We start from the raw sequence: 16,159 nt of genomic DNA, 5'->3' as shown, positions 1-16,159 counted from the left end.
TCGGGATTTTGCAGCCCGTCCCTTTAAATCATAGAGACTGACAAAATTAATCACAGAGTGGTTTGGGTTGGAAGGGACCTTCAAGAACATCTCATTCCAATTCCCCTGCCATGGAGAGGGACACCTTCCACCAGCCCAGGCTGCTCCAAGCCCCATCCAACCTGGCCTTGGACACTTGCAGGGATGGGGCAGCCACAGCTGCTCTGGGCAACCTGTGCCAGGGCCTGCCCACCCTCACAGGGAAGAATTTCTTCCCTATACCTAATCTAAATCTACCCTCTTTCAGGTTAAAATCCATCCCCAGGTCCATTTTGAGAGCAAGCCTCTCTTCAGAAGGAAAGGCAGGGCCTGAAGGGGCAGCCCCAGGGCACCTGCAGACAGTCAGAGATGGCACTGCTGTCCTAGTAGGGGGGTTTACCAGGCCCCCCCAACACCTCATCTCCTAGAAGGCCAGGTCAGATGCCAAGTGCAAGCAGCCCCATGGGGCTTCAAGAGAGGATTTGTGAAAACCAGACTAATCTGCTGCACAACTGCCCCTGGGACAATGCACTTTCCTCCTGGCCTTGGCCACGCTGGTCTCTGCTGTCCCTCCATGAGCAGGTCTCTGAAAAGATGGGGGATGTAAGCAGCATGTCCTACCACGCAGCAATAACCAAAATCCCAACAAAACCCATCCACACACCCAAACACCTACCAGAAAGGTGATGGGAGAAGCTACAAGAAAATAGTTAGAATTGTGTTTCCTCATGGCATTTAATTAGAATTGTTTGGAGTTCTTTGATGGAGATCAGGTTTGGGGTTTAAGTTTAAAAAATGGTTTATGTTAAATCTTCTTCCTTTTCCAGTCACTGCAGGGTTTTTACAAGCACTGAGTCACTGCTATCACAGCCTTGGAGAGAAAGCTGTTCACTTGTTTTCTGTTCAGTTTAGAAGGGAACGAGACTCTGGTTAACCTCCAAAAATAAATGTTAAATTGGAAAGGTTCCATTTGCTCTCTGCCAAGCCTATGTATCAATGGGTGGTTTTCTTTTATAATCTCAGTGATCACACACGTCACACCCTTATGGCAAGTTCGCTCTGGAATTAAGGGTGCAGTTTCCCAGTTGCAGAATCTGGCTGTCCCAGCTCAGCAAGGGGCAGTGCACAATGGCTGAAAATGGAAAGGGGAAAAACACTAAGAAGATGGGGGGGGGGGGGGGGGAATGCTTACAAATCTGGTTTATTTCAGCAGATGCAATTAGTGAAGGTAACAGAAAGCTTTAATTCTGTGAGAAAAATGTGCTATGCACATTCAGAAGAGGTTTGGGGGGGTGGTTTTAACAGTTACTAAACAAACAAACAAAAAAAAGACTGCATAAACAACCTGCTAGTTAACGTCATGCCCCAAGGGAATTGGGCGTTACCTCCACAGCCTTTGTCTTTTCATCCTCTGCTTTCCTGTGCTGACGCCGTTGTTCCTCAAACCAACCTCGGAGCTCAGATTCCTTCAGCTGTTCAGCCTGCAAGTCTTCAAGTGCAGCTGCCAAATCCTTTCCCTTCTTTTCCAGCTCACAACTGCAAAATGACAGATCTGTGTTCAGAACGAAACATCCTTCACCAGCAACTGCCAGCAAGACATTTTGGGTCGCTTTCTGAGTTTGTTGGTCTATTGATTTGTTTCTTTAAGGTGGTCCCTGCGCTTTCTAAAGAGAGTCAGCTTTCAAGTCACAACTATTTAGCATCTGAAATAATTTACCTCCCTGCAAGTCAAGATAGAAGAATCACTCTGTTTAGTAACAACTACGATAGGGAGAAGTTATTTGTGCTGGCAGAGCAAAGCTGTTGTCCCGCGAGAAGAAAGAAAAACATCGGCATACACTTGGAAGGGAGTGGGGAGGGAAACATATCCAGGGATGAGAGAAGTTAGTAAAGAAAACAGATCCCAGGAAAGTGAGAGAGGTTAGTTTTCCTCCCTGTGTTTCCAAGTGCTAAGCCATTTGTGTGTCCAGTTACTACAGAGCTCTCTCAGACCTGCTGATAAATCAAATAAATTAATAAACCTGATTCTCACCGTAACTGATTTATTTCCCTCTGGAGCTCTTCCAGGGATTTCTGCAACCCTTCATTCTCTTGCTTACTTTCATGGAGTGCTGATTTCAGGGCTGCTTTTTCTTGATTCAGGAGCTCACACGTTCCAGAGGCTCTTTTCTGCTCCTCAGACAGAGTGCTCTGCAAGTCACTTACAATAGATTTTTCCTGCTGAAGCTTATATTCCAATAATTCAACTAGGACAAGAAAACATTAACAGTTATTTATATTATAGATAAATTGACAGTATTACGTCACATTCATTCAAACTGGGGGGAAAAATAATCAGCTGTATTAAAGTGTTCTTGTCTGGAGAATTAATTTCTTTTAAAACACAAGAGGAATCAGCAGAAAGATGCACAAATTCACTGCAGCTCTGCTGCTAATGGACCAGGCAAAGTGAGCAGAACACAAAAGCTGGGTAAGACTATGACTCTATGACTGTGCCATGCTGTAAGTAACCTGTTACTAATGGATTCTAAACCCCATTAAGCAAACCTGTCCACTTACAGACCTATTTTATGGCCCAAGTCACTAAATAAAACCTATGTTTTGCCAGCTCTGTTCAGGACTAGAAACGTGGGGCTAGTGATTTAGGAAAAACAACTTTCCCCAAATTTGGAGGCTGCCATTTGATAAGTATTTTAAAAATAATGAAGGTACCCATGTCTGCAGTATTATGTAAATATGTTTATTGTAAACAAAATTAGCAATAAACTTCTGGATTTCCAGAGAATTAATTCCCTCTATTGCACAGTGCATGTGTTGGTATCAGTAAGTTTTTAAGTGGCTAAATACTGAGTGATAGTAAAGGGAAAAACAAAACCAAGGAAAAAGCAGTGCTTTTGCTTTGAAGAGATATGTTTATTTGAGCAAGGACACTTGCATTTGTTTCTTTATTATCTAAAAGGGAACCTGCTGTGAAAACCAAGGCTTGCTTATTTACTGAGGGACATGGTTTAGGGATGGGCTTGGCAGTGTTAAGTTCACGACTGGACCCCGCGACCTTAAAAGGTCTTATCCAACCTAAATGATCCTGTGATTCCATACTGGCAAACATATCTATAAACAATCTCCTGAAAACAAACAGGGCTATTTTACTATCCTTGCACAACTTTAGTTCTACTGCTTCAGGCTATTTTAAAAAGTTTCTCTTTGCTTTTTCACAGATTTGCCTCAGCTACTGATATTAGAGAGAACTGACACAGAAGACAGATCAGGAGGGTCACCTTTCCTCCTGAGCTGGTGTTCCTGTTTGTTCCCGTGATCTTCTGCTTTGGTAAGAGTTTCCTGCAGCTGCTGGAGCTTCTCCTGGTTCTGGAGGTGTGCCATGCGGAGCTGAGCTCGCAGGTCCTGGATTTCCCAGAGCAAGCTGTTCCTGTCCGAGGAGAAAAGGTGCTCCACAACCATCTGCCTCTGCTCCTCCTGGAAACAAACCAGGGCCTATTCAATCCACAAGGCTATTTCCATGTTTTCTGCAGAGGTAAACCCTAAGGAAAGGGTTCCAGCAGCAGTACAAGTTTTCTACAAAAGCACTGTACGAAGTTTACGCTTCGCATTAACTCAAAGTGTTAACATTTATGTAAGAAAAACCCCACTTCTCTTGCTTTACATTGTTTAATACATAACAGCTAGCACAGACCATCTGGCCATAACCTAAAAACTAAATAAACCCCAGATTCAGAGCAAAAAAAAATCCCAGATTCACAGTTAGTTCAATATATACCCTTTGCAAGAGAGGTCTGTGAGGCTCTGGATAAATGGGAAGGAAGGAAAGGATTCTATCAAATTTTTCCTACTCACTATTCCAGTCTTTCTGGAGTCAGTTAAAATAACCAATAGGCTTCGCAGCACAATGTGCAAAGTTTGGGAAAAATGGTACCAAAGCAGAGACTCTAAAAGCCTACTGATCCCACACCATCTGATTTAATACACAAGGTAAGATTTAACAACAGAAGCAATAAAACTGGGGAAAAAAAACCCAAACTTTAGAAAAAATAACAAGGAATAAAGAAATGATTTATGGCCAGAACACTTAAAGAGATTTTCTTACTTGCTGTTTCATTATATATTCCAGTTTTTCCACTAACGAACCTGCATCACCAGATGCAGGATTGGAGAAGTGAGACCTCAGGTCCATTTGCAAGACACTTCTCTCCTTCTCAAACACGCTCTGCACTGCTTGCAGAAGTTCTCCTCTCCAGTCAGCAGCAACACCCGAAGTTTCCTGTTAAAATAATTTTGTTTGAAATGGCATCTCTCTCAATCTCTAACCCAGTGTCTTTCACAGCTTTACTGTGTACACCTGATAATTTAAGCAGACCAAAAGCATTTAAAGAGTACTGTTTGAATCTCAGAAAGGAGAGAGTCCCTTCTTCCTTACACACACACAAACCTCGTAACAACGTGCATTTCTACACGTAATTACCCTGCTAGAAAGGATGTTTGACTGCCATACCTTGTCTCCCCTCTCTGCCACCTTGACAAGGGAATCCCTCAGGGATTGTATAGCATCCAGCAGGGCTAAGCCCTCCTTCTGCCAGCCCTGCACTGCTGCTTGGCTCTGAGGAAGGTTCTTCAGCTCCCTGAAACCAAAGGGGTGTTCTGACAAAGCCAGGATTTTGCGGCTCTCCTCGTACACCATCTTCAGCACAGCCTGAGAAGGTTAAAAAAAAAAAAACCAAAAACCATAACAAACCAGAAATGGAAACAGGCATCAGCATCCTGAGAGCGTAAGAACAGGATGGGGTAGCACTACAAAAAATAACGTGGCTCTGTATATCAACACCCTGACATGCAATTAAGCATAAATTATTAAAATGCAATTATGCCAGAGGGCTATATTTTAACTTTGTTGTTTCTGAACTGTTTATTTAGCTAGCTTTCCTGGGAATAAATGAAATTCTGTCAAGTCTGAAGCCATGTAACTAAACCACCAGAAAACTGAATTATGTATTTAGACAACCTTGGCTTAATTTAGCAGATTACGTACAAATAACATCTCTCAAAATAATCAGTGTTAATAATTTACACAGTGGAAATTGTTTCCTCTGACACTGTCAGGTCAAATAATATATGTTAAATAAATTCCCTCTTCACAAACTATTACATCACGCACAGGTGTTTCCTGGCCTCTTTTCAAGGAAGGTCATTGGAGATTTAGGTCCTTTTCTTACACACATCTCATCAGAAATATCCCAGCTTCCACGTGAAGCTGTTCCTCACTGCTACCCACTTTAACAACAACAGCATAAAGTACTTTTCTTGAACTCTTGATATTCTTTCCTTGCACTTATTTGAATGACTTAACTTCCAAACCAACTTGAGTTGCTTTTCCGTCGCTGGAACCAAAACAGTGATTACTTCAAGAACCAAGAAAAGCTTTAATGTTCAAACAAAACATTTAGTAGTGGAATATGCACTCAGACCTTACAGCCAGTGAAGTCTAGATTAATGATCCACAAAAGAAACTAAACAAAAAAAAAATCTGTTTCTTAAGGTAAAATAAAATTCACTCTTCCAGACTACACTTCAGGGAATTATTAATTTTTGTAGATGCAGAATCATAGAATGGTTTTCAGCTGGAAGGGACCTTTAAAAACCATATCTAGTCCAACTCCCCTGCCATGGGCAGCATATTCTATTAGTTCAGTTTGCTCAAAACACCATCACACCTAATTCTGAACTCTTCTAGGGATGTACATGAAGAGCCACTGCAGAGGGTAGGGGAAGGTTCCTCCTTGTGACTTGAGCAGTGATGAAGGCCCAGTCTCCTCCATCCTGTGAGTTACTGTGTCTGTCAGATGAAGAGAGTTTGAATTCAGGCTTGCCTTGCCCCTGGCACAGCCTTACTGCACTGCAAGATTTTCCTACCTTGTGCTGAGCAAGCTGAAAGAATCTGCTTTTTATTTTATAGCATATTTTACTTTATAGCATATTAGGAGGCAGCATTCACTTTCTAGGAAGTGTATTTCTTCTACTTTCTTATTACCTAAGAACTCACTATAACCTACTGCACTTACCAGCCTCATAGCTGAGAATTTCTCCCTTCCCACAGCTGGAATTCTTGGAATGGCTGAGAGCTGGTTCAGCTTGTTCACCAAACCAGAGAATGCCAGGCATACACTTTCTTCAACTTGCCCTTCTGACTAGAGCAGGCACTCACTGCTCAGCCTTCTGTGTACTCCTCCTGCTCCTTGAACTGACTGTCATAGCCCTCCCCACCTTGCAGAGGTGTTTGCACAGCTCTCCATCCCATCAGAACCACAAGAACAGGCAGGGGAGCACGATGCCAGCCAGCTCTGGCTGCTCCTGGAGCAGCTTTCTGTGAGGCCTCCAAGACAAACCCACAGAAGAGATCAACCAGCCCTTGAACCACCACCTTCTGAAACATCACCGGTGCTGTCCTAGCAGAACTGGTTCAGATCCAGCAAGTACAAGCAGAAGTCAGTAATTTTGTCACAAGAGATGAAAAATCTGAAGTACAAAGCATTACAGAGCAGTTCTCAGTGTAAATGTACCAGCTAACTCCCTGTTAGCACTTTGCTTTTGCTGTCCAGTTCTAATTTGCTGCTGTGCTCACATTAACCATGCGTTACCTTCAGCTGCGGTGAAAGCACTTCCTTCTCCTTCACTGATTCCATAATATCTGGGAACACCCCCCGGTAGCGCAGATAGGCCATGACACTGGCATCCAGCTGCTCTGGTGTCTGGAGCTCCTGCTTTAGCTTAGCTGCCAGATCTGAGCTGGTATCTGAAGGAACAGACAACCCCCCCGCGCCCACAAGTGTTATAAATACGGAAAGAACCCTGAAACCAGAACAACCACTCGCAAAACAACCCCGATTTCTTCTGCCAGTCTGAATGCAGGGTCAGACCAAGTTGGTTGGTTAAGATCTCAACTCACTTAAACAAGTTAAAAGGCAGGAAGTTGTGTTTAGCACCAGAGAAAGTGTTGTAGTTAAAAAATCAGGACTCAAAACCCCCTGCCCCCTTTTCAGGATATCAAGATGAGAAGGTAAAAGCAGGCACAAATATACCAATGTTTCTAAACAAAGAACCCCCTTGCCAGAGGCACAGCTTTCCAATAAGAGACCTTAAAGTAAAATAACATGGGAGAAAAAGGAAATGCAATATTTTTGTAAAGAAGCTGACATAAGGTGAAGGGAATCTAGAAAGGTAAACTTACTGCTGCCACATCCACTGCTCATCGCAGATGCTCTTGATCTTATGTCATCTTGTAAATCAGAAGGGGTTAAAGTCAGGCTATCAGCTTCTCTCATCTGCTTGGAAATAAAATTTTCACATTGATTTAGTTTTCTGAGTCCAGCTGTTCTTTTCTGCACTTATGATAACTTTGTGACTAGCACAGATTTTAGCAAATGCCTGCTTGGTGATGGTATTAGAAATGGCAAATGCCATCGTGAATGCAACACTGGTGCTCTTTGGAGGCCATTCCATCCCAATTTTTCCCTCTTTTAACAGTCTTAAGAAACTGACAGGTATTTATGTTTAATTGCCCCTCAAAAGCAAGGCAAAAAAATATACAACTGAAGATAAGTTTTCTGAAGTACAGACTTTATCTTCCTGTGAAATTACAGGATACAGACAATATATAAATATATATTTACACACACATACATAATACATAAAATATTTCCATTTAAAAAAATAAAAATCCCTCAATTCTTCAATTTTGAAAGAGTCTCTCCTAACACTCAACAACAGGTATTTGTAAGTGGGGAGCTGTTTCAGTACACTGAGTACTGTGGCAGCAAAGGTTTTACAGGTTTTAGCTCAATTACTGGCACAGGAAGTGTTATCTCAAATTTACCGGTTATTACCACAATAAGAGAGGAATTAAAACCATTACTGGACCCACCCCCAGCACTGTGTAAAGCTTCAACTACTTGGAGCCAATGGCCCATCAAGGATCCCAGGGGGCCAGAGCTGAGCAGTCTTGTTTAATAAGAATTCGATCAGACACAAAACGACACTCACCAAAATCTTCTTCCGCATCTCATCGTCATCATCCACAGAATAGGTGCTCTCAGAGAAAGCTGGAGATTTTCTACCTGCTCCCACCACTGCATCCCCACTGCCACGGTCAGCCAGCCTAGAATATCCCAGGGACACAGAATGATCTCCTTGCAGGGATGACCTTGTGTGCACGATTTCAAAATCCGTGTTCTCAGCCTCCGAGAAGGGCGTCAGGTGAAGCACCGGCTGGAGATCCACGCTTGTATCTTGTTTTCTCATGACCTCAGGAGAGCCCCACGAACACACACTTGCAACTAAATTCTGGAAGTCTTTTGAAATGTCTTTGTCTGTGTCCAAATTGTGTTTTGGAGAGTCAGGAGTTTGATGAATTTCCAGCATTTGCTGGCAGTGCTTTTTCAAATCTTGATCCTCCTCGGAGCTGTGGATCGTGTCCAGTTCCTGAAGCAAGATATTTTCTTGTGACTTCCTAATCTGAGTGTTTGGATTTGCACCGTGAGTTGTCAAGTCAAACATAACTTCATCTTTTTCCTGCAATGAAATAGCACATATTAACTGTTTAATGGAATTTAAATATGATTTTACAAACTGAGAAACACGGGTTTGAAAAAGATCTTGTAGAATTGGTTGATTTTTTTCCCTTCGGGTACTTCATCTAAGTAATTTTAAGCTAAAATTTAAGTAAAATTACTCTTTTGACCTCTTTGATTCTGTGGCTGAGTCTAAATGATGCATCATTTGAGAAGATATTTTAGTTTATTTTAAACCTGTCAACGCAGAAATTTCATTTCATCCTCCATATCTCCTATGTTGTCAGATACAGTGAATAATTGTTTTCTCTCCCATCTTAGACCATCACCTTAACCCTTCTGTGTTAATCATCCCTCTCAGCTGATAAGTCCTAGCCTGTTTTAAGCCTAGTGCTATCTGCAACTGCTTCCCTCTTCTCACTGCTCCTCCAGCTTTCATTTCAATACATTTCCTAATTTTCACATTGTTTCCACTTTTGGACCCAAGGAAAACTGTGTGAGGGTTCTCTGCTCCTCTAAGGATGCTGCAAATGTTGTACTTTTCCTCATACTGGGATGGGCAGATCCATAGGAAAAAGCCTATTGTAATGAATGCTTGAAGACAGTAGTTTACTTACTTTGACTCAACATTTTCTCCAACTTTGATGACCATCCCTCCTCAGCCTACTTTAAAACTTTTAGCACTTAAACTATGGGAATACACAATACTGACACATGGGACATCAATTAAACGTTTCAGAATCTGCATTTCTGCTTGAAAAATTCTTTTTAAATCATTTTAACTGCCCCCAGAATTCCAGCAGAGCTCTACGGCCTTCGAAATTTCACCAGCTCTCTCTTCACTGAACCCCAAGTTACTTGTGTTCCTCAAACAGGGATCTAACAATCCCTACCTGTATAAGTCACATGGTCCAGTAGCCATCAGACAGAAGTCTACTGCCTTGCACAGACACATTCAGTGGTCTGGAGTACATCAGCCTGCACAGGTCACTCAACACTTTTCCCACCTGTTCCCTTTTCCTGAGGGATTTCTGGGACAGACCCTGAATGTGCAGTATCCCCCAGGCCAATGGCACTGATCCAAACTAGAACTTCCAGGCAGATAAAAATACAAGCACCAGGAATGGTCACATTTTGCATGGCTGCTCTCTTCATTTATGCCTTAAAAATTACCACATCATTTACCTTGAATGTTTATATCCACATCATACTGCCAATGAGGACCCCCAAAATCCACATAAGCACTCAAACTCTTTTTCATATAAGCCCTCTTTACTAACATTTATCACCTCTGTAAGCCAACCTTAAAAGACAGCGAGTTGATGTATGACAGACTGCTACAGCTCTTTGAAAAAAGGGTCACCTGTGTCCTACTGCTCTTTAAAATTGGGTGATTGAGTTTAATAAGATTAGGTTACCTGGAGCAAATGGTTCTAGGAAAGATTCAGAATAATTACAAGAAAAAAATCACACATTTCTAAAAAAAAAAAAAAAAGAAAAAGAAAAAATTAAGACATGAAGTATTTTCCATTGCTGGAGAAAGTACAGAGACACACAGACCCTTCCACTGACTCACTACAGCCATCCTTCTGTCACAGTATTCACCTCCTCCCTTTCTTACAGCACTCAAAAGGATAAACTACAAGGCTTTATACAACAAAAAAATACTGTTAAGAAACAAATCATATACCAGTTTAGCAGTAGGGGAAGCCAGGACTGGGAACGACTGATCATTATTTGCTTGCAGTTCTTCTAATTCCTCCATTCCCTTTTTAAGGGCTCCTCCTTTCCTTTCTTTCTGGCAGAATGGCCTGAGAAAGGCAGTCCCTTTGTGACCCAGTTGCTCTTTTAGCTGGTATGACTCCAGCTGGGAAAGAACTTCAGCTCTGTCTGCTCGTAAGGCTTCAAGCTCTTTCATGTGGGCCTTGATTTGATCTCTCAGTTTTGCAGTGTTCCCTTGCAGTTCCTTGATTTCTCTCAGATAAGCCACCTCTTTCTGATTCAGTGCTTGCACCTGGAAATCCAGCCTAGAAACTTCTAACTGAAGGCTATAAACATCTTGTGCCTGACTTGCATCCCTCTTTTCCAACTCAGTTTGGAGCTCTGCTGCCTTTTCTGTTAAATACTGCAGCTCGGTGCTGTCAGCTTCTCTTTGATCCGCCATCGTCTTAATCTGCATCTCCTTCTCCAGAATATTTGCTTCCCTTTTTCTCACGGTATCTTCAAGTTCCTGAACTCGAGACTCAGTCATCTTTGTTTCAGCCTCTCTCTGAGACAGCTGTGTTTGGGAAAGGCTGTACTGTTCCTGAAGTGCCTCGTGCTGGATCCTCAGGGAGGCCAGCTCTGCAACACACTGCTCCGATGACTCTCGCAACTGTTGGCATTTTTTCTCCAGGATTTCCACTTCCACTTTGAACTGCACTTCCTTCTCTTCCAGTTGCTGCTGCAGAGCTTGTCTAGCAGCTGAGACAAGCTCCAGTTCCTCCTGAAGTTCCCTCACTCTGGAGAGCAGTGATGTGTTTCTTCTGTTTGGATCGGGATCACCCTGACAATCCACCAGTCCCTTCTTCAGCTCATTCTGGAGGTTTTCCACGGGCTTTCCCAGTGCAACCTGATAGAAGTCATCCTGGTTGTCACTATCTTCATGACAAACTGGTCCAAACTGTGCCAGCTCTTTTTGAAGCTTCTCAATCACTCCATGGAGCTGCTCCACCTCTTCATCCCTGTCCTTCCGCAGCCTCTCCTGGTCAACGCGAAGGTGCTCGACCAGTGATCTGAGTTCTTCAATTTCAGATTTTTGGTCTTCCACAGCCTAAACAAAAGGATGAGTGACTGAATATTACTGTATGGAGACACAATTACTGTTGCACATGGAGCTTACATTTTTCTTCTGAAATCACACATTCAACACCGGGAAGAACCGCACGCTTCAGCTGGGAGCTGAACTCAAAATAATCTCTACTTTTCCTGAGAGAATTATCAAACAGATTTCATTTACCATAAGATTCTGCTCACCTTGCTTCCCCCCCAAAAAAATCAAGCAATGAACATGCAGTAAGCACTCTTACTTTATCCTCCAGAGCATTCTGTAACTCGAGCTGGAGTCTCTTCATCTGCTCATTCAAGTGATCGATTTCTTGATTCTTTTCTTCAAGCAGTGCTTGTGGGAATGACAAAGCTGAGCAATCATTAATACCCAGGTCCTGACTGTGCTTCACATGAAGTTTTGTTAGATCCTCCTGACCAGGAAAAACAATCACCTCATTAGAAAGGACTGAGAGAACTAGGGGGTTTTATTTAAACCTTCTCCTCTATACTATAACGTTGAAGAACTCAGGAACACAACCACAGCTATTTGCTTTGGGTTTGTATCACCAGATTAGACTGCCACAACCCAGAAAATTACCCAGGGTTTTGATTTAAATCAAATGTAGAAGATAATGCTTCAAGTGTGAATCTAGAATACTGGTGGGCTTTGGTTCTACAATACCCACCATTAGTCTTGTAACAGTAATGCAACAGTCCCCTGGCAAGAGAAACAAATCAATCATCTGATGAAAATTACAACACTCAAGATAGAAGGTTTCTGACACTTCAGCCAGTGCACACTAAAGCTAAGGAAACCCACCTTCAAGTGTGCATTCTCTGCCTGAAGTTGGCTGATGCTGGAAGTGCTAAGGTTTTTTTGGATCTCTAACTGCAAGTTCAGCTGCAATATCTCCTCGTTTTTGCTGCTCAGGTTGTCTTTATATTGCTCTAGTTGGTCTAGCAAGCTTGCAATCTAAAAGAAGAAAAAGGAAATGTAGAGTTGTTTCAATTAAGTCCTCTTATTTAAGTAGAAAAGATAAAAGTTCATTCACTGTCTTACCTCAGCAATTTCTATGATTTAAACTCTAATCTAAACTCTAATCAACTTGCACCAATGGAATACCTGAGACATAAAAACAGAGTGAGAAGTTTGTGCTCCAGCTCCTCATCTGCAGAACCAAAGCACTGCAAAGGTGGGTTTCCATTTTCTTTAAAAAAAAAAAAAATTTAACTGCTCACATGAGATACGTTAATCTGTATCGTGAACAGTCAAGGCTTGACTGACGTAATTTGCAGTAGCAGTAGGAGACATTAGCACTGAATGTCCAATTTAATCACAAGCAGTTAAAACACCACTCTCCTCCTCCCAGAAGACAAAAATTAGCACTGAAGTGCCAATCCCAGTCAGAGACATCAAACAGATGAGTCAATAACCACACATTCCTGTGTTTGGAGGAGCAGTGGCAGCAGTGGGATTTTGCCATCCACAGGTTTTATCATCTCTTGCCGTAATGGGTAGAAAGGTTTAGGGGCTTTGGGAATGTGACTATTGAAGCTAAACTTCAACAGGGACATGGAAATTCCATCTGTAAGAAACAAACTTTTATTATCTTGCTGCTCTTGAAAGAATGGTGTTCAACTGACTGGAGGATCAGCCCGTTTTTTCTTCTTTGCCCATGTTTATTAACCTGTTAAATCACTGGGATTTTGAATGGATGAAATTCCCAACTATAGGTGTGTACAAAATATTTATGCAATTATGAGAGCAACTCTGCTAAAGCTCTCACCTCTCTCTCCTTGGCCTGAAGTGCTTCCTGCTCTGCCTGCAGCTGCTCCTTCAGCACAGGGGCAGAACTGCCATCCACCGGCACTCGGTGCCTCGCTTCATCCAGCTTAGACTGCAGGGCAGAGATCTGGATCAGGTTATTGTACTGCTGCTGCTGCAGTGCCTCTTTATCCTGAAAAAGAAACAATTCATGTTAGAATTAATTGCAGGACCACTTCACCCTGCTATTGAATTGGAATTTCCCTTGTTGCAGTTTATACTCATATTTTCTCACCCTTTCACTGTTTACCTCCAAGTCTGACTCCACCTTCTCTTTAACCTTGTATTATGTGGCTGTAGGCAAAAAACATCTCCACAAAGCTCCCAACAATACTGAACCAAGCAAAATTGCTGGGAGGGAACTGAACACTTACTTTAAGATGGTAGAAAAAAAAAAAGTTACTCAAATATTTGGTCAAAGACAAATACTTTTGCTAAATGGAATGTAATTCTTCACTCTAAGCTGTGATTGAATCTGCAGTAGTAACAAAGCACTAAAAACTTCAGATCATGGCATTAAAGACACAGAGTAAGAAGGGCTGCAGGTTAAGATAATGTGATTTTAAACACAGGCTCTTCCTGAAGACCCTCAGTGTTTAATATTCAGTAACATCACCTTCTCAGAAACTTCCAGACAAGCACAAGAGCAGCTCTGAACCACACAAGCATGACAACTATCAAAAGCATCCTCCACAGTAACACTCAGAGTTCTAAGTCTTATAAGTAGCATATAGGTATACACTACTTACAAGTAGCACATAAGTCTGTACAGTGGACTTGGAGTTTGTAGAACCAGAGTTTATTTATTTAAAACTGTGGTTGTGATATCTGCCATTAATACACCAGTTTAACTCACCACTGTGTGCCAGGGACAGTCCCAAGCACCACCAGTAATTCCCACAAAACCACTGCCACGTAATGCCAACCCCACTTTAATAAGGATTTAAAAGTTACTTGTTTCAGTTCAGTTTCCACTTTCTTCATTTTCTGCAGCTGTTGTTCCAGTGAGTGCACAGTCTTGGAGACCTCAGCACCACTGCACTTCAGCTCTTGGATCTGCGCCACCAGTTTTTCTATCTCTTTATCACGAGCTGTAATTTCCTGGTGTTTTCTCTCCTTTTCTAATAACAGCTTATTGTAATCATCCATCTTCTCTTTTAGTTCTGCTTGCAAAGATTCCACCTATACAGAAGTCACAGCATACATATTATTCAGGCAATATAACAAACTTTCAGCTGGAAGCAAGAGGAGTTTCACGTCAAAGCAGGTGGAGTTTGACTACGGTCTAAAGAAATGCTAAAATCCCAGGTGAAAATAGAACTAGATGTGGACAGAAAGGATTAAAAAAAAGTAAACTTTCTGAAATCTTGTTTTCCAAAGGTAGCAGCTCTTAGATGCACATTTGATTACTCTCTCTTCATATTTGCAGTATTCTCAAAAAATACCAGATGAAGGCATACTCTCAAAAAGAGCCTTGTGGGGTGTGGAGTTTGTTTTAAGATTAAAAAAAAAAACAAACAAGACTACATGAAGTATTATTAACAGCATTAGATTTATTTCTGTAACCTCAGAACCCTCTTCCAATATTCCAAGGAATTCCAGTCTAAAGGAGGACGCAGAGGACAAACATGCAATGCACCACACCCAATGCCTGCACATCAGAGAGATTCCCGGGAGCCAACACAGGACAAGGTACTTCTCTTTCCAAAAATCACTTAAATATGAAGAGGAGACCAATTTTGAATTGGAGCTCACTTGAGATCCAACCATGCACAGAGCTGCTGGAAAACAGTCATTCATCCACCCCAGTAACCAAGGTGAAGGCAAGGCCAGGAGCTTTGGTGGGTGTGGGTGACAGACAATCTACCCCAAGGCGTGATAAAGTCATTAAGCACACTGAAAAGCAAGCTCAGGCAGGAAAGCAGTTGGAAAGGAGAAGTAATCTGGTCAATACCAATGTGCAAGGAAGGTGAGATTCTACAAAATAAATGCTTTGTTCGTCAGTAAGTGCCCGGATTGATGCAAACCCCACTTTGACATTATAAAATAAACATTCTTTGCATTAATGCAGAACTCCACATCTTCAAAGTATTATACAGATACTACTAAAGCAGCAGAACACACTCTAGCAAAACAGAGGAAGAGAGTCACATTAATAAGCATGGAGAGTGTCAGAGACTGGCTAAGAAAACCAAAAGTGATTAACATTTTCAACTGCTTAGAGACACAAACATTTCCTTGACTATGTATGAATCTTACTGTCTTCTCATCTCATCAGCAACTGACCAAATGCCAAGCACAACACAGGCCTTACAGTAAAGCTTTTGGGTATAGAAAAATATTCTAGAAGTCTAACCTTTCTCATGCTGTAAAGTTTCAGCATCAGAATCCCCAAACTACGACACTTCAGACCTAAAAAAAGTGTCACCCTGTTGCTGGAAAGCTGGTACTGCAACCCTGCAGCCAAAGAAACACTTCCACAACCTCCACCCTCACGGAGCACACGGCGGCTCCCAAGTACCAGCCAGCACTCTTTCCTCAAAATAGCCCCACTCACACATACCTCGAGCCTAGTGAGCAGCAGAGAGGGCAACTGTGAGCTTGTTTTAACTGCTACGTGCAGGAATCAGCAGTTCACTGGAACTGGTGTGGGTTGGAGCGAGTTAAACACCTGCTGACATTACAGCTGCATCAAAACAACCCAACGAATCCTGACACTTCATTTTGGCACGGAATGCCTGCATTCCTCACCCTACCCTACAAATGTCACTTGCTCAGTTACCATCCTCATGTGTGTCTTTCTCCAAGTAAGTTTTCATCCTTTTTGAAAAGGGGTTGCAAAGCTACAGCAGTTCATTTTTTCAGCTGTGCCCTCCAGCGTGGACAATTTGCTCTATCAAAGACACAGTTGCTCTTATAAGAAGTGCTTTTC

General features: G+C 42.1%; 1 protein-coding gene across 1 annotated transcript in view; it reads right to left on the bottom strand.

Annotated features, from left to right (window-relative positions):
- The window catches only part of PCNT (pericentrin), a 65,322-nt gene that overhangs the window by 11,115 nt on the left and 38,048 nt on the right, over nt 1–16,159 (bottom strand). The window contains exons 31-43 of the mRNA XM_027907239.1: nt 14,182–14,409; nt 13,190–13,360; nt 12,223–12,375; nt 11,663–11,833; nt 10,285–11,406; nt 8,068–8,595; nt 7,256–7,352; nt 6,666–6,847; nt 4,526–4,723; nt 4,121–4,294; nt 3,297–3,492; nt 2,051–2,264; nt 1,404–1,554 (exon numbers count right to left, since the gene is read on the bottom strand). Coding sequence (XP_027763040.1) covers nt 1,404–1,554; nt 2,051–2,264; nt 3,297–3,492; nt 4,121–4,294; nt 4,526–4,723; nt 6,666–6,847; nt 7,256–7,352; nt 8,068–8,595; nt 10,285–11,406; nt 11,663–11,833; nt 12,223–12,375; nt 13,190–13,360; nt 14,182–14,409 — 3,585 coding nt within the window. The remainder of the gene's footprint in view (nt 1–1,403; nt 1,555–2,050; nt 2,265–3,296; nt 3,493–4,120; nt 4,295–4,525; nt 4,724–6,665; nt 6,848–7,255; nt 7,353–8,067; nt 8,596–10,284; nt 11,407–11,662; nt 11,834–12,222; nt 12,376–13,189; nt 13,361–14,181; nt 14,410–16,159) is intronic.

Source organism: Empidonax traillii, unplaced genomic scaffold (assembly GCF_003031625.1).
Source record: "Empidonax traillii isolate 1590-97213 ecotype Southwest subspecies unplaced genomic scaffold, ASM303162v1 scaffold1428:size197735, whole genome shotgun sequence".
NCBI classification, from domain to species: Eukaryota; Metazoa; Chordata; class Aves; order Passeriformes; family Tyrannidae; genus Empidonax; species Empidonax traillii.
The sequence above is the reverse complement of the archived record's forward strand: the minus strand, read 5'-3'. Positions and strand labels throughout refer to the sequence as shown.